The sequence below is a fragment of the Mobula hypostoma genome, chromosome 14 (assembly GCF_963921235.1).
Source record: "Mobula hypostoma chromosome 14, sMobHyp1.1, whole genome shotgun sequence".
Classification (NCBI taxonomy): Eukaryota; Metazoa; Chordata; class Chondrichthyes; order Myliobatiformes; family Myliobatidae; genus Mobula; species Mobula hypostoma.
Window position 1 is genome coordinate 78,421,866 of NC_086110.1, and position 19,476 is coordinate 78,441,341.

The 19,476-nt window shown below is 47.7% G+C and overlaps 1 protein-coding gene across 1 annotated transcript in view; it reads left to right on the forward strand.

The window, feature by feature from the left end:
• Positions 1 to 19,476, forward strand: part of kiaa0513 (KIAA0513 ortholog) — a 231,748-nt gene that overhangs the window by 106,734 nt on the left and 105,538 nt on the right. Inside the window, exons 6-7 of the mRNA XM_063067280.1 lie at positions 2,492 to 2,645; positions 3,253 to 3,293. Of these exons, the coding sequence (XP_062923350.1) occupies positions 2,492 to 2,645; positions 3,253 to 3,293 (195 nt within the window). The remainder of the gene's footprint in view (positions 1 to 2,491; positions 2,646 to 3,252; positions 3,294 to 19,476) is intronic.

Sequence of the window (19,476 nt, forward strand, 5' to 3'; positions counted from 1 at the left end):
GAAGTTTTCTAAAGGCAAGATGACACAGCTGTGGCCAACAAGGGAAGTCATAAAAGCCAAAGAGGGGGCATATAATGGAGCAAATATTAGTGGAAAGTTCAAAGATTGGAAAGATTTTAAATACCAACAGAAGACAATGACAAAAGTCATTAAGAAGGTAAAGATGGAATACAAAAGTAAGCTAGCCAATAATATTAAACAGAATACCAAAGTTTCTTCGGATACATAAAGTGTAAAAGAGAGGTGAGAGTGGATATCGGACCTCTGGAAAACGATGCTGGAGAGGTGGTAATGGGGAACAAGGAAATAGCGAACAAACTGAATAAGTTTTTTGCATCAGTCTTCACTGTGGAAAACACTAGCAGTATGATGGAAGTTCCAGGTGTCAGGGGGACGAAGTGTATGGAGTTACCATAGCTAGAGAGAAGGTCCTTGAAAAACTGAATATCTGAAGGTAGTTCAGTCACCTGGACCAGATGGTGTACACCCCAGGGTCTTGAAAGAGGTGATGAAGCAATTGTGGAGGCATTAGTAATGATCTTTCAATAATCTCTAGATTTTGGAATGGTTCCAGAAGAATGGAAAATTGGAAATGTCACTCCATTCTTCAAGAAGGGAGTGAGGCAGAAGAAAGGAAATTATAGGCCTGTTAGTCTGACCTCAGTGATAGAGAAGATGTTGGAGTCGATGCTTAAGGATGTGGTTTTGGTGTACTTGGAGGCACATGATAAAATAGGCCATTGTCAGCTTGGTTTTCTCAAGGGAAAATCTTGCCTGACAAATCTGTTGGAATTCTTTGAAGAAATAACAAGCAGGAGAGACAAAGGAGAATTGGTTGATGTTTTGTACTTGGAATTTCAGGTGATTTTTGACAAGGTGCCACATGAGGCTGCTTAAGATGCTACGAGCCTGTGTTATTACAGGAAAGATTCTAGCAGGGATAAAGCAGTGGCTGATTAGCAGGAGGCAAAGAGTGGAAAGGCTGGCTGCTGATGACGAGTAGTGTTCCACAGGGGTCTGTGTTGGGACCGATTCTTTTTGCGTTATATCAATGTTTTGGATGATGGCATTGATGGCCTTGTTGCAAAGTTTGCAGATGATATGAAGATGGGTGGAGGGGCAGGTAGTTTTGAGGAAGTAGCGAGACTACAGAAGGATTTAGATTATGAGAGTGGGCAAAGAAGTGGCAGATGGAATACAGTGTCAGGAAGTGTATGATTATGCACTTTGGTAGAAGAAGTGAGAGGGTTGACTATTTTCTAAATGGAGAGAAAATACAAAAGTCTGAAGCCCAAAGGAATTTGGGAGTCCTTTTGCAAGTTTAATTTGCAGGTTGAGGCTGTGAGAAGAAGGCAAATGCGATGTTGGCATTCATTTCAAGAGAACTAGGATATAAAAGGAAGGGTGTAATGTTGAGACTGTATAAAACAGTGAGGCCTCACTTGGAGTATTGCGAGCAGTTCTGGGCCCCTCATCTTAGAAAGGATGTGCTGAAACTGAAGGGGGTTCAAAGGAGATTCACGAAAATGATTCCACGATTGAACAGCTTGTCAATATGAAGAGTGTTTGGTGCCTCTGGGTCTGTATTCTATGAAATTGAGAAGAATGAGGGGTGACCTCATGGAAACCTATCAAATGGTGAAAGGCCTTGATGAAGTGGATGTGGAGAGGACGTTTCCTATGGTGGGAGTGTCGAAGACCAGAGGACACTGCCTCAGAATACTCCTTTTAGAATGGAGATGAGGAATTTCTTCAGCCAGAGAGTGGTGAATTTGTAGAATTTTTTTGCCACAGGCAGCTATGGAGGCCTTCTTGATGTGTCTTTAAGGCATAGATTGATAGATTCTGGATTGGTCCCAGCATGAAGGTGTAAGGGGGGAAGGCAGGAGAATGGGGCTGAGAGGAAAGTTGGATCAGCCGTGCTGAAATGGTAGAGCAGACTCGATGGGCCAAATGGCCTAATTCTGCTCCTGTATGTTACATTCCAGCCACAATCCCAGGCCCTGCTCATCTGTGAGTCTCTGTTAATATATCGGATGTCCCGACCTCAACCCCAGACCCTGCTGAGCTGTGGGTCCCCGTTAATATATCGGATGTCCCAACCTCAACCCCAGACCCTGCTGAGCTGTGGGTCCCCGTTAATATATCAAATGTCCCAACCTCAACCCCAGACCCTGCTGAGCTGTGGGTCCCCGTTAATATATCGAATGTCCCAACCTCAACCCCAGGCCCTGCTGAGCTGTGGGTCCCCTAATATATCGAATGTCCCAACCTCAACCCCAGGCCCTGCTGAGCTGTGGGTCCCCTTTCTTCAGCAACCTGCTGCAGCTGAACTCTGCCGGATGTGCCACGAGTGGCTGGGAGCTGACATGGCAGTGGGATCTGAATGGTACCCGAGCTCCAGGCTGGTGTGCCTGTGTGCAAATGTTTGCCTCTGTGCCTGCCGGTGTTGTGTGTGTCCAGAGTTCTTAGCTATCTTTGTACTCTGCAGGCAAATCACATCCAAACGTGCTTGAGCTGAAGAGAAAGGCCGCAGGGTCCGGGGAGAAAACTGGGAATGGCTGGCTGGGTCGGAGAGACCTGCTGAGGAATACGGAAAATGTGAAGGGATTCTTTGGGGCTCTGGAGATGAAGCTGAAGAATGGGTAAGTGTACTGCAGCAAGTTGCCAAGCGTTACTTGGTCCCCTTCCAACATGTCTAGCAGGTGCAGACTCAGAAGGTTCTATACTGCAGTGTATAGAGTCTCAGAGCAAAACAACACCGACACAAATACTCCATGTCAACCACAGTGTCCACCCAGCTAGTCCCAATTCCCCCCAAGCACTGCCCTTTCATGCCCCTCTCCACGTGCCCCTTGCCACCTCTTGCCTCATTACTCTGTTTATTATTTTGCCAGAGCAGTTAATTCTATCTCTTCTGAGCGAGTTGCTTTTGGACCCAACATTACACTCACTCGACTGTAAAAGAGTGTGAGCTGTCACAAGTATGTAATTTTAGATGAGGCCAGTCTCCATTCTCTTGAGGGGTCTCATTGGAGTAGCAATGCCTCTTCATTAAATCTGGATGGAATAGAGGGATTTCTCCTCACCCTTTGGTGTAGCCTCAGCTGCTGTGCCCGTGTCCAGACCTGCCCCAGTGCTGAGCTGAGGGGGAAGGACATGGGGCAGTCTTGCTGACAGACTGCTGTTCACTCATTGTTCCTGCTGACTGGCAGGCAAAGCCACTAACTCAGAGCCTTGCTTATGTTGCAGACACGCAGTAAACCGGGCCCAGGAGAAGTACAAGCGTGGAGGTGAGTTAAAGACAAAGATCCTTCTAGGTTTCACTTAATTTGTCATATGTGCATCGAAGCACACAGTGAAATGTGGCGTTTTGCATCAATGGCCAACGTAGTCTGAAGATGTGCTGGTGGCACCACACCATGCTTCTGGCACCAATACAGCTTGGCAACATCTCACTAGCCCTAATCCATGTGCCTGGAATGTGAGAGGAAACAACCAACATAGAAATCTACAGCATGTTACAGGCCCTTTGGCCCACACTGTCCTGCTGACCATGTAACCTACTCTAGAAACTACCTAGAATTTCCCTACCGAATCACCTTCTGCTTTTCTAAGCTCCATGTAACTAACTTAACAGTCTCTTAAAAGCCCCTATTGTATCCACCTCTACTGCCTTCACACTCACTACTCTCTGTGTGGAAAAACTTACCCCTGACATCCCTTCGGTACCTATTTCCAAGCACCTTAAACCTATGCCCCCTCGTGTTAGCTATTTCAACCCTGGGAAAAAGCCTCTGCCTATCCACACAGTCAATGCCTCTCGTCACCTTGTACACCTCTATCAGGTCACCTCTCATCCTCAGTCACTCCAAAGAGAAAAGGCCAAGGTCACTCAACCTATTCTCATAAGGCACTCTCCCCAATCCAGGCAACATCCTTGTAAATCTCCTCTGCACTCTCTCTATAGTAACCACATCCTTCCTGTAGTGAGTTGACCAGAACTAAACACAGTACTCCAAGTGGGGTCTGACCAAGGTCTTCTATAGCTGTAACATTATCTCACAACTCTTGAACTCAATCCCATGTTTGATGAATACCAACACACCATACGCTGCCTTAACAACACTGTCAACCTGCGTAGCAGCTTTGAGTGTCCTATCAACACAGACCCCAAGATCCTTCTGATCCTCCACACTGTTAAGAGTCTTACCATTAATACTATATTCTGCCATCATATTTGACCTACCAAAATGAACCACCTCACACTTACCTGGGTTGAACTCCATCTGCCACTTCTCAGCCCAGTTTTGCATCCTATCACTGTCCCGCTGTAACCTCTGACAGCCCTCCACACTATCCACAACACCCCCAACCTTTGTGTCATCAGTAAATTTACTAACCCATCCCTCCACTTCCTCATCCAGGTCATTTATAAAAATTACCAAGAGGAGGGGTCCCAGTCAGATCCCTGCGGAACACCACTGGTCACCGTGCTCCATGCAGAATACAAACCATCTACAACCACTCTTTGCCTTCTGTGGGCAGGCCAGTTCTGGATCCACAAAGCAATTTCCCCTTGGATCCCATGCCTCCTTACTTTCTGAATGAGCCTTGCATAGGAAACCTTAACAAGTGTCTTATTGAAATCCATATATACTACATCCACTGCTCTACCTTCATCAATGTGTTTAGTCACATCCTCAAAAAATTCAGTCAGGCTCATAAGGTACAACCTGCCATTGACAAAGCCATGCTGACTATCCCTAATCAGATTATGTCTCTCCAAATGCTCATAAATCCTGCCTCTCAGGATCTTCTCCAACAACTTGCCCACCACTGAAGTAAGACTCACTGGTCTATAATTTCCTGGGTTATCTCTACTCCCTTTCTTGAACAAGGGAACAACATTTCCAACCTTCCAGTCCTCCAGTACTTCTCCCCTCTGTATTGATGATGCAAAGATCATCGCCAGAGGCTCAGCAATCTCCTCCTTTGCTTCCCACAGTAGCCTGGGGTATATCTCGTCCGGTCCAGGCGACTTATCTAACTTAATGCTTTTCAAAAGCTCCAGCACATCCTCTTTCTTAATGTCTATAGATTCAAGCATTTCAGTCTGCTGTAAGTCATCCCCACAAATGCCAAGGTCCTTTTCCCTGGTAGCAAAGTACTGCAGCAAAGTATTCAATAAGTACCTCCACTACCTCCTCCGACTCCATGCATATGTTTCCACTCTTGCTCCTGATCGGTCCTATTCTCACAATGCTTATCCTCTTGCTCTTCTCATGGTCCCTTCTGGCTCTCCTAATTTCATTCTTAAGTTTGTTACTGGCAACCTGTAATTTTCTAGAGCTCTAACAGTACCTAATTTCTTAAACCTTTAATAAGCTTTCCTTTTCTTCTTAACTAGGTTTTCCACATCCTTTGTACGCCATGGTTCTTTTACCCTGCCATCCTTTCCCTGCCTCAATGGAACGTGCCTATGCAGAACACCATGTAAATGTTCCCTGAATATTTGTCACATTTCTGCCATTCATTTCCCTGAGAACATCTGCTCCCAAGCTTCTACCTGATAGCATCATATTTCACCTTACCCCAATTAAATGTTTTTCCAAACTGTCTGCTCCTATCCCTCTCCAGTGCTCTGGTAAAGGAGGACTATCTCCAAAATGCTGTCCCACTAAGAGATGCTGAAGAAACCTACACGGTGACAGGGAGTACATACAAACTCCTCACACACAGAATTGTACCCAGATCATGGCACTATAAAGCGTTACACTAACCGCTACACCACTGCTGTGAGTTGTTCAGGAATGAAGCAGTTCCAATTCTGCTCTGGGTTTTTGGATTCCTTCAGCTTCCAGGGACTCTGGGTACTAAGTCGAGTTTATTGTCACCTACACAAGTACATCTACACATAGGTACAATGCAGCAGCATCACAGATACAGCATCAGAGGAGCAGAATTCACAACAAAACCACCAATTAAACATAGCTTCTACGCTGATTTTAGAAGAAAGAACAAAAAAACTGAGTAAAAAGTGCCAGACTGTAGTGATTAGGGTTATGCTGGTTGGTTCAAGAACCAAATGGTTGAAAGAAAATAACTGTTCTTGAACCTGGTGGTGTGGGGCTTCAGGCTGATGGTAGTGCGAGGAGATGGTATGGTCCGGGGAGTGGGGAATCTTCAGGCTGCATTTCCTGTGGATGATCCCGATGGTAGGGACAAATATGGCCATGATGTACTGAGCTGAGTCCATTGCTGATCGCAGTTTCCGCAAGTGTGTGTCACAGCTTGGGTTTCTTTCTGGTGTTTACCCCAAATTTTTCTGCATCAACTTATGCCTCAATTTAGAATTGATTTTGTATTTAAGTATTTCAGTTCTCTCTGTATGAGGCCCAGTGCATCAATGACAGGATCTGAAATGAACTGCTCCTTTGGGGCCCTCCATAACATCTCAGGGGCAGTAGGGACAGGAATCACCAGCTGAGAATGAAGATCAGGGACAGGAATCACAGGAAGAGAATGAGAATTGAAAAAGAGAATGCACAGTTACGGGGAGTACATACAAACTGCATTGCACAGGACCAGATCTAAGGTAGCACGTTCCCTTGTAGGTTCAATAACATGCTGTTCAAGAAAGCCAGCACAGATGCATTCTATGAAGTCCTCCTCAAGGCTGCCACGATCAAATGATTCACCCAATTTATGTGCAAATTAAAGTCCCCCATGATAACTGCTGTTCGATTCTTACATGCCTCAGATATTTCTCTGTTTCTTGCCTGTGCCACTGTAATGTTATTAGTCAGTGGCCAATAGACAATTCCCGCCAGTGAATCTTTTCCCCTTTACTATTCCTAATCTGTACCTAGATGGATTCAGCATTCTGCTCCTTCTATCTTATATCATCTCCCTCTATTACCCTAATCACATCTTTAATTAAGAGCACTATCCCACCTCCCTTACCTTCCTGCCTATCTTTCTGCATTACCTGATATCCTTGGATATTTAATTCCCAATCCTCTCCACCCTGCAATCACGTTTCTGTAATGGCCACTGAATCAGCCCTTTTGTGCTGATTTGAGACACAAGTTCACCGACTTTGTTTCAAATACTACAGGCATTCAAATAAAGTGCCCTTGCACTCATTGTGTTTTTAAAATCTTGTAATCTTTTACTCTTTTTCACTTGACTATTCTTCATTCCACTCTTACTTTGCTTTTTTATCTTTTGTTTTATCTTTATCCACAATTTTCTCTTTTACTTTATCCTTTCTTCTCCAATCTGTTGAACCCACACCCCTACTATTTAGTTTAAAGCCCCATCCACAGCCCCAGTTATGCGATTCACTGGGATCCAGGTCCCATCACGGTTCAGATGGAGCCCGTCCCATTGGTACAGCTCCCTCCTTCCCCAATACTGGTGCCAATTTCCCATGAATTCAAATACACTTCTCCCACATCAATCCTTGAGCCATGCATTTAACTCTTTAATCTTCTTGACCCTCTGCCAATTTGCACATGGCTCAGGTAGTAATCCAGAGATTACCACCTTTTTGGTTCTGCTTTTTAATTTATTCCCTGTCCCTAGCTACTCATATTCCCTCAGTAGAACCCTCTTCCTCATTCTACCTATGTCATTGGTACCCACATGGACCATGACGACTGGGTCTTTCCCCTCCCACTGCAAATCCTTCTGCAGGTCAGATAAGCTGTCCCGAACCTGGGCACCAGGCAGGCAACACAGCCTTAGGGACGCTCTGTACTCACAAAAGAGAACTCTTGTCTATTCCCCCAACTATATTATCCCCAATTACCACTACATTTCCCTTCTCTCCCCCCTCTTGAATGGCTCCCTGAACTATGGTGCCACAGTTAGGTTGTTCATCATTCCTACAGCCCCCACTCTCATCCACACAGGGAGCAAGAATCTCAGACCTGCTGGACAAGCTCAAGGGCTGAGGCTCCTCCAGCACTGTCTCTTGGATCCCACTACCCGCCTCACTCACTGTCACAGCCTCTTGTCCCTGACCACAGGCTAATCTAATGGGTGTGACTACCTCCTGAAACAAAGAATCCAGGTAACTCTCGCCCTCCCTGATGTGCCTCTCCCAGAGAATAAAAATGAGGGAAAGAATGAAGATTAGGGATGGGAATCGCAGGTAAAGAGAATGAAGATTGGGGCAGAAATCGCACGGACAGAGTATGAAGATAAAAGAACAGAATCACGGACAGAATGAAGATCAGGGATTGGAATCACAGGGACAGAGTATGAAGATAGATAACAGGAGTCACAGGGACTGAAAATGAAGATTAGAGACAGAATGAAGATTAGGGTCGGGAATCACAGGTACAGAGAATATAGATCAGAAAATGAAGATCAGAGACCAGAATCACAGGGACAGAGAATGAAGATCAGGCAGCGGAATCATAGGGACAGACATTGAGGATCAGGGAGAGGAATCACACGGGCTGAGAATGAACAGACTGAATCTCTGTGAAGGTTCTCAGGGAGGAATAGGCAATGTGCCAGACTGGATGTGTAGGAAGAGTTCTGAGGGAGGAACGGCCCACAGGTCAGGCTGTATCTCGGAACGGATTTAAGGGAGCAGTAGTCAGTGAGTCAACTCCATAGGGAATGGTCCTGAAGGTGGAATAATCAGCGGGTTAGACTGTATCTCTAAGAATGGTTCTGAGCGAGTAACAGGCAGTGGGTCAGACTGAATACTTAAGAACGTTTGAGGCAATAGTTTGTAGGTCAGACTGTATCTGTGGGAATGGTTCTGAGGGAGAAACAGTTAGTGGGTCCGACTGTATCTGTGGGAATGACACTGAGGGATCTGTCAGTGGGTCAGTCTGTATCTGTGGGAATGACACTGAGGGATCTGTCAGTGGGTCAGACTGTATCTGTGGGAATGACACTGAGGGATCTGTCAGTGGGTCAGACAGTATCTGTAGGAATGACACTGAGGGATCTGTCAGTGGGTCAGACTGTATCTGTGGGAATAACACAGGGATCTGTCAGTGGGTCAGACTGTATCTGTGGGAATGATACCAAGGGATCTGTCAGTGGGTCAGACTGTATCTGTGGGAATGACACTGAGGGATCTGTCAGTGGGTCAGACTGTGTGGGAATGAGACTGAGGGATCTGTCAGTGGGTCAGACTGTATCTGTGGGAATAACACAGGGATCTGTCAGTGGGTCAGACTATCTGTGGGAATGATAGAAAGGGATCTGTCAGTGGGTCATACTGTATCTGTGGGAATGACACAGGGATCTGTCAGTGGGTCAGACTGTATTTGTGGGAGTGATACTGAGGGATCTGTCAGTGGGTCAGACAGTATTTGTGGGAGTGATACTGAGGGATCTGTCAGTGGGTCAGAGAGTATCTGTAGGAATGACACTGAGGGATCTGTCAGTGGGTCAGACTGTATCTGTGGGAATGACACAGGGATCTGTCAGTGGGTCAGACTGTATCTGTAGGAATGATACTGAAGGATCTTGTCGGCGGGTCAGACTGTATCTGTAGGAATGATACTGAGGGATCTTGTCGGCGGGTCAGACTGTATCTGTGGGAATGACATGGGGATCTGTCAGTGGAACAGACTGTAACTGTGGGAATGACACTGAGAGATCTGACAGTGGGTCAGACTGTATCTGTGGGAATGATACTGAAGGATCTGTAGTGGGTCAGACGGTATCTGTGGGAATAACACAGGGATCTGTCAGTGGGTCAGACTGTATCTGTGGGAATGATACAGGGATCTGTCAGTGGGTCAGACTGTATCTGTGGGAATGATACAGGGATCTGTCAGTGGGTCAGACTGTATCTGTGGGAATGATACAGGGATCTGTCAGTGGGTCAGACTGTATCTGTGGGAATGACACAGGGATCTGTCAGTGGGTCAGTCTGTATCTGTGGGAATGACACAGGGATCTGTCAGTGGGTCAGACTGTATCTGTGGGAATGACACGGATCTGTCAGTGGGTCAGACTATCTGTGGGAATGACACGGGGATCTGTCAGTGGGTCAGACTGTATCTGTGGGAATGACACTGAGGGATCTTGTCAGCGGGTCAGACTGTATCTGGGAATGACACAGGGATCTTGTCAGCGGGTCAGACTGTATCTATAGGAATGATACCAAGGGATCTGTCAGCGGCTCAGACTGTATCTGTGGGAATGACACTGAGGGTTCTGTCAGTGGGTCAGACTGTATTTGTGGCAGTGATACTGAAGGATCTGTCAGTGGGTCAGACTGTATCTGTGGGAATAACACAGGGATCTGTCAGTGGGTCAGACAGTATCTGTGGGAATGATACCAAGGGATCTGTCAGTGGGTCAGACTGTATCTGTGGGAATGACACTGAGGGATCTGTCAGTGGGTCAGACTGTATCTGTGGGAATAACACAGGGATGTGTCAGTGGGCCAGACTGTATCTGTGGGAATGATACCAAGGGATCTGTCAGTGGGTCAGACTGTATCTCTGGGAATGACACTGAGGGATCTGTCAGTGGGTCAGACTGTGTGGGAATGACACAGGGATCTGTCAGTGGGTCAGTCTGTATCTGTGGGAATGACACAGGGATCTGTTAGTGGGTCAGACTGTATCTGTAGGAATGACACTGAGGGTTCTGTTAGGTCAGACTGTATCCGTAGGAATGATACTGAGGGATCTTGTCAGCGGGTCAGACTGTATCTGGGAATGATACTGAGGGATCTGTCAGTGTGTCAGACTACCTGTGGGAATGACACTGAGGGATCTGTCAGTGGGTCAGTCTGTATCTGTGGGAATGACACAGGGATCTGTTAGTGGGTCAGACTGTATCTGTAGGAATGACACTGAGGGTTCTGTTAGGTCAGACTGTATCCGTGGGAATGATACTGAGGGATCTTGTCAGCGGGTCAGACTGTATCTGGGAATGATACTGAGGGATCTGTCAGTGTGTCAGACTACCTGTGGGAATGACACTGAGGGATCTGTCAGTGGGTAAGACTATATCTGTAGGAATGACACGGATTTGTCAGCAGGTCAGAATTTATCTGGTAATGATACTGAGGGAGGGATCTGTCAGCGGGTCAGACTGTATCTGTGGGAATGATACCGAGGGATCTGTTAGTGGGTCAGACTGTATCTGTGGGAGCGATACCGAGGGATCTGTCAGTGGGTCAGACTGTATCTATGGGAGTGATACCAAGGGATCTGTCAGTGGGTCAGACTGTATCTGTGGGAATGACACTGAGGGATCTTTCAGTGAGTCAGACTGTATCTGTGGGAATGATACTGAGGGATCTGTCAGTGGGTCAGACTGTATCTGTGGGAGTGATACTGAGGGATCTGTCAGTGGGTCAGACTGTATCTGTGGGAATGACACAGGGATATGTCAGTGGGTCAGGCTGTATCTATAGGAATGATATCAAGGGATCTGTCAGTGAGACTGTATCTGTGGGAATGATACTGAGGGATCTTGTCAGTAGGTCAGACTATCTGTCCGAATGACACGGAGATCTGTCAGTGGGTCAGACTGTATCTGTGGGAATGACACTGAGGGATCTGTCAGCGGGTCGGACTGTATCTGTGGGAATGACACAGGGATCTTGTCAGTGGGTCAGACTGTATCTGTGGGAATAACACAGGGATCTGTCAGTGGGTCAGACTGTATCTGTGGGAATGACACTGAGGGATCTGTCAGTGGGTCAGACTGTATCTGTGGGAATGACACAGGGATCTGTCAGTGGGTCAGACTGTATCTGTGGGAATGACACTGAGGGATCTGTCAGTGGGTCAGACTGTATCTGGGAATTAAACTGAGGGATCTGTCAGTGGGTCAGACTGTATCTGTCCGAATGACATGGGGATCTGTCAGTGGAACAGACTGTATCTGTGGGAATGACACAGAGATCTGACAGTGGGTCAGACTGTATCTGTGGGAATGATACTGAGGGATCTGTAGTGGGTCAGACAGTATCTGTGGGAATAACACAGGGATCTGTCAGTGGGTCAGACTGCATCTATAGGAATGACACTGAGGGATCTGTCAGTGGGTCAGACTGTATCTGTGGGAATAACACAGGGATCTGTCAGTTGGTCAGACTATCTGTGGGAATGATACTGAGGGATCTGTCAGTGGGTCAGACTGTATCTGTGGGAGTGATACCAAGGGATCTGTCAGTCGGTCAGACTATCTGTGGGAATGATACTGAGGGATCTGTCAGTGGGTCAGACTGTATCTGTGGGAATGATACCGAGGGATCTGTTAGTGGGTCAGACTGTATCTGTGGGAATGATACTGAGGGATCTTGTCGGCGGGTCAGACGGTATCTGTGGGAATAACACAGGGATCTGTCAGTGGGTCTGACTGCATCTATAGGAATGATGCCAAGGGATCTGTCAGTCGGTCAGACTATCTGTGGGAATGATACTGAGGGATCTGTCAGTGGGTCAGACTGTATCTGTGGGAATGATACCGAGGGATCTGTTAGTGGGTCAGACTGTATCTGTGGGAGTGATACCGAGGGATCTGTCAGTGGGTCAGACTGTATCTGTGGGAATGACACTGAGGGATCTGTCAGTGGGTCAGACTGTGTGGGAATGACACTGAGGGATCTGTCAGTGGGTCAGACTGTATCTGTGGGAATAACACAGGGATCTGTCAGTGGGTCAGACTGTATCTGTGGGAATGATACCAAGGGATCTGTCAGTGGGTCAGACTGTATCTGTGGGAATGACACTGAGGGATCTGTCAGTGGGTCAGACTGTGTGGGAATGACACTGAGGGATCTGTCAGTGGGTCAGACTGTATCTGTGGGAATTACACAGGGATCTGTCAGTGGGTCAGACTGTATCTGTGGGAATGACACTGAGGGATCTGTCAGTGAGTCAGACTGTATCTGTGGGAATGATACTGAGGGATCTGTCAGTGGGTCAGACTGTATCTGTGGGAATGACACAGGGATATGTCAGTGGGTCAGACTGTATCTGTGGGAATGACATTGAGAGATCTGTCAGCGGGTCAGACTGTATCTGTGGGAATGACACAGGGATCTATCAGTGGGTAAGACTGTATCTGTAGGAATGACACGGATTTGTCAGCAGGTCAGAATGTATCTGGGAATGATACTAAGGGAGGGATCTGTCAGCGGGTCAGACTGTATCTGTGGGAATGATACCGAGGGATTTGTTAGTGGGTCAGACTGTATATGTTGGAGTGATACCGAGGGATCTGTCAGTGGGTCAGACTGTATCTGTGGGAGTGATACCAAGGGATCTGCCAGTGGGTCAGACTGTATCTGTGGGAATGACACTGAGGGATCTGTCAGTGAGTCAGACTGTATCTGTGGGAATGATACTGAGGGATCTGTCAGTGGGTCAGACTGTATCTGTGGGAATGACACAGGGATATGTCAGTGGGTCAGACTGTATCTGTGGGAATGACATTGAGAGATCTGTCAGCGGGTCAGACAGTATCTGTGGGAATGACACAGGGATCTGTCAGTGGGTCAGACTGTATCTGTGGGAATGACACTGAGGGATCTGTCAGTGAGTCAGACTGTATCTGTGGGAATGATACTGAGGGATCTGTCAGTGGGTCAGACTGTATCTGTGGGAATGACACAGGGATATGTCAGTGGGTCAGACTGTATCTGTGGGAATGACATTGAGAGATCTGTCAGCGGGTCAGACTGTATCTGTGGGAATGACACAGGGATCTGTCAGTGGGTCAGACTGTATCTGTGGGAATGATATAGGGATCTGTCAGTTGGTCAGACTGTATCTGTGGGAATGATACAGGGATCTGTCAGCGGGTCAGACTGTGTGGGAGTGACACGAATCTGTCAGTGGGTCAGACTGTATCTGTGGGAATGACACGGATCTGTCAGTGGGTCAGACTGTATCTGTGGGAATGACAACAGGGATCTGTCAGTAGGTCAGTCTGTATCTGTAGGAATGACACTGAGGGATCTGACAGTGGGTCAGACTGTATCTGTGGGAATGACACAGGGATCTGTCAGTGGGTCAGACTGTATCTGTGGGAATGATATAGGGATCTGTCAGTTGGTCAGACTGTATCTGTGGGAATGATACAGGGATCTGTCAGCGGGTCAGACTGTGTGGGAGTGACACGAATCTGTCAGTGGGTCAGACTGTATCTGTGGGAATGACACGGATCTGTCAGTGGGTCAGACTGTATCTGTGGGAATGACACAGGGATCTGTCAGTGGGTCAGACTGTATCTGTAGGAATGACACTGAGGGATCTGACAGTGGGTCAGACTGTATCTGTGGGAATGACACGGATCTGTCAGTGGGTCAGACTGTATCTGTGGGAATGACACTGAGGGATCTGTCAGTGAGTCAGACTGTATCTGTGGGAATGATACTGAGGGATCTGTCGGTGGGTCAGACTGTATCTGTGCGAATGACATAGGGATATGTCAGTGGGTCAGACTGTATCTATAGGAATGATATCAAGGGATCTGTCAGTGAGACTGTATCTGTGGGAATGATACTGAGGGATCTTGTCAGTGGGTCAGACTGTATCTGTCCGAATGACACGGAGATCTGTCAGTGGGTCAGACTGTATCTGTGGGAATGATATCAAGGGATCTGTCAGTGAGACTGTATCTGTGGGAATGATACTGAGGGATCTTGTCAGTGGGTCAGACTGTATCTGTCCGAATGACACGGAGATCTGTCAGTGGGTCAGACTGTATCTGTGGGAATGACATTGAGAGATCTGTCAGCGGGTCAGACTGTATCTGGGAATGATACTGAGGGATCTGTCAGTGGGTCAGACTGTATCTGTGGGAATGACACTGAGGGATCTGTCAGTGGGTCAGACTGTATCTGTGGGAATGACACTGAGGGATCTGTCAGTGGGTCAGACTGTATCTGTGGGAATGACACAGGGATCTGTCAGCGGGTCAGACTGTGTGGGAATGACACGGATCTGTATGTGGGTCAGACTGTATCTGTGGGAATGACACAGGGATCTGTCAGTGGGTCAGACTGTATCTGTGGGAATGACACAGGGATCTGTCAGTAGGTCAGTCTGTATCTGTGGGAATGACACAGGGATCTGTCAGTGGGTCAGACTGTATCTGTAGGAATGACACTGAGGGATCTGTTAGGTCAGACTGTATCCGTTGGAATGATACTGAGGGATCTTGTCAGCGGGTCAGACTGTATCTGGGAATGACACAGGGATCTGTCAGTGTGTCAGACTATCTGTGGGAATGACACTGAGTGATCTGTCAGTGGGTCAGACTGTATCTGACCCAATGACACGGGGATCTGTCAGCGGGTCAGACTGTATCTGTGGGAATGACAGAGGGATCTGTCAGTGGGTCAGACTGTATCTGTGGGAATGACACAGGGATCTATCAGTGGGTCAAAATGTATCTGTGGGAATGATATAGGGATCTGTCAGTGGGTCAGACTGTATCTGTGGGAATGATACAGGGATCTGTCAGCGGGTCAGACTGTGGGAATGACACGGATCTGTCAGTGGGTCAGACTGTATCTGTGGGAATGACACAGGCATCTGTCAGCGGGTCAGACTGTATCTGTGGGAATGACACTGAGGGATCTGTCAGTGGGTCAGACTGTATCTGTGGGAATGACACTGAGGGATCTGTTAGTGAGTCAGACTGTATCTGTGGGAATGATACTGAGCTATCTGTCAGTGGGTTAGACTGTATCTGTGGGAATGACACTGAGGGATCTGACAGTGGGTAAGACTGTGTCTGTAGGAATGACACGGATTTGTCAGCAGGTCAGAATGTATCTGGGAATGATACTAAGGGAGGGATCTGTCAGCGGGTCAGACTGTATCTGAGGGAATGATACCGAGGGATTTGTTAGTGGGTCAGACTGTATATGTGGGAGTGATACCGAGGGATCTGTCAGTGGGTCAGACTGTATCTGTGGGAGTGATACCAAGGGATCTGCCAGTGGGTCAGACTGTATCTGTGGGAATGACACTGAGGGATCTGTCAGTGAGTCAGACTGTATCTGTGGGAATGATACTGAGGGATCTGTCAGTGGGTCAGACTGTATCTGTGGGAATGACACAGGGATATGTCAGTGGGTCAGACTGTATCTATAGGAATGATATCAAGGGATCTGTCAGTGAGACTGTATCTGTGGGAATGATACTGAGGGATCTTGTCAGTGGGTCAGACTGTATCTGTCCGAATGACACGGAGATCTGTCAGTGGGTCAGACTGTATCTGTGGGAATGACATTGAGAGATCTGTCAGCGGGTCATACTGTATCTGTGGGAATGACACAGGGATCTGTCAGTGGGTCAGACTGTATCTGTGGGAATGATACAGGGATCTGTCAGCGGGTCAGACTGTGTGGGAATGACACGAATCTGTCAGTGGGTCAGACTATCTGTGGGAATGACACAGGGATCTGTCAGTGGGTCAGACTGTATCTGTGGGAATGACACAGGGATCTGTCAGTAGGTCAGTCTGTATCTGTGGGAATGACACGGATCTGTCAGTGGGTCAGACTGTATCTGTGGGAATGACACTGAGGGATCTGTCAGTGGGTCAGATTGTATCTGTGCGAATGACACAGGGATATGTCAGTGGGTCAGACTGTATCTATAGGAATGATATCAAGGGATCTGTCAGTGAGACTGTATCTGTGGGAATGATACTGAGGGATCTTGTCAGTGGGTCAGACTGTATCTGTCCGAATGACACGGAGATCTGTCAGTGGGTCAGACTGTATCTGTGGGAATGACATTGAGAGATCTGTCAGCGGGTCATACTGTATCTGTGGGAATGACACAGGGATCTGTCAGTGGGTCAGACTGTATCTGTGGGAATGATACAGGGATCTGTCAGCGGGTCAGACTGTGTGGGAATGACACGAATCTGTCAGTGGGTCAGACTGTATCTGTGGGAATGACACAGGGATCTGTCAGTGGGTCAGACTGTATCTGTGGGAATGACACAGGGATCTGTCAGTAGGTCAGTCTGTATCTGTGGGAATGACACGGATCTGTCAGTGGGTCAGACTGTATCTGTGGGAATGACACTGAGGGATCTGTCAGTGGGTCAGATTGTATCTGTGCGAATGACACAGGGATATGTCAGTGGGTCAGACTGTATCTATAGGAATGATATCAAGGGATCTGTCAGTGAGACTATCTGTGGGAATGATACTGAGGGATCTTGTCAGTGGGTCAGATTGTATCTGTCCGAATGACACGGAGATCTGTCAGTGGGTCAGACTGTATCTGTGGGAATGACATTGAGAGATTTGTCCGCGGGTCAGACTGTATCTGGGAATGATACTGAGGGATCTGTCAGTGGGTCAGACTGTATCTGTCCTAATGACACGGGGATCTGTCAGTGGGTCAGACTGTATCTGTGGGAATGACACTGAGGCATCTGTCAGTGGGTCAGACTGTATATGTGGGAATGACACAGGGATCTGTCAGCGGGTCAGACTGTGTGGGAATGACACGGATCTGTATGTGGGTCAGACTGTATCTGTGGGAATGACATTGAGAGATCTGTCAGCGGGTCAGACTGTATCTGTGGGAATGACACAGGGATCTGTCAGTGGGTCAGACTGTATCTGTGGGAATGATATAGGGATCTGTCAGCGGGTCAGACTGTGTGGGAATGACACGAATCTGTCAGTGGGTCAGACTGTATCTGTGGGAATGACACAGGGATCTGTCAGTGGGTCAGACTGTATCTGTGGGAATGACACAGGGATCTGTCAGTGGGTCAGACTGTATCTGTGGGAATGACACAGGGATCTGTCAGTAGGTCAGTCTGTATCTGTGGGAATGACACAGGGATCTGTCAGTGGGTCAGACTGTATCTGTAGGAATGACACTGAGGGATCTGACAGTGGGTCAGACTGTATCTGTCCGAATGACACGGAGATCTGTCAGTGGGTCAGACTGTATCTGTGGGAATGACATTGAGAGATCTGTCAGTGGGTCAGACTGTATCTGGGAATGATACTGAGGGATCTGTCAGTGGGTCAGACTGTATCTGTCCGAATGACACGGTGATCTGTCAGTGGGTCAGACTGTATCTGTGGGAATGACACTGAGGGATCTGTCAGTGGGTCAGACTGTATCTGTCCGAATGACACGGTGATCTGTCAGTGGGTCAGACTGTATCTGTGGGAATGACACTGAGGGATCTGTCAGTGGGTCAGACTGTATCTGTGGGAATGACACAGGGATCTGTCAGCGGGTCAGACTGTGTGGGAATGACACGGATCTGTATGTGGGTCAGACTGTATCTGTGGGAATGACACAGGGATCTGTCAGTGGGTCAGACTGTATCTGTGGGAATGACACAGGGATCTGTCAGTAGGTCAGTCTGTATCTGTGGGAATGACACAGGGATCTGACAGTGGGTCAGAATGTATCTGTGGGAATGATATAGGGATCTGTCAGTGGGTCAGACTGTATCTGTGGGAATGATACAGGGATCTGTCAGCGGGTCAGACTGTGGGAATGACACGGATCTGTCAGTGGGTCAGACTATCTGTGGGAATGACACAGGCATCTGTCAGCGGGTCAGACTATATCTGTGGGAATGACACTGAGGGATCTGTCAGTGGGTCAGACTGTATCTGTGGGAATGACACTGAGGGATCTGTTAGTGAGTCAGACTGTATCTGTGGGAATGATACTGAGGTATCTGTCAGTGGGTTAGACTGTATCTGTGGGAATGACACTGAGGGATCTGACAGTGGGTCAGACTGTATCTGTGGGAATGATACAAGGATCTGTCAGTGGGTCAGACTGTATCTGTGGGAATGTCACAGGGATCTGTCAGTGGGTCAGATTGTATCTGTGGGAATGACACTGAGGGATCTGTCAGTGGGTCAGACTGTATCTGTCCGAATGACACGTGGATCTGTCAGTGGGTCAGACTGTATCTGTGGGAATGACACTGAGGGATCTGTCAGCGGGTCAGACTGTAACTGTGGGAATGACACTGAGGGATCTGTCAGCGGGTCAGACTGTATCTATAGGAATGATACCAAGGGATCTGTCGGTTGGTCAGACTGTCTGCAGGAGAACATTTCTGAGGGTCGGTCTCCAATCTGAAATTGTGAATCTGTTTCCTTTCCTACAAATGCAACCTGATCTGCAGAGTGGGTCCAGCACTTTCTGTTGGACGTATGTACGGAGATGGTGCAACCAGAATATCGCACGCAAAATGCTGGAGGAACTCAGCAGGTCAGGCGGCGTCTGTGGAGAGGCATAAACTAGTCAATATTTTGGGCCGAGACCCTATTGGGACTGAAAGGGAAGAGGTCCAAGAGGGCTTTGGAAGGTGGCTTGCTGTGATTTGTGTCTGTTGCTGAAGATTTGCTGCATCTGCAGAATCTCTGGTGTCAGAGTGAAGAATGAGATTGTTACCCTGAGAAGTGCTGCCACGCAGGCTAGGGGAGCAGATTCACCTGGAGCTGGAGAAGTCTGC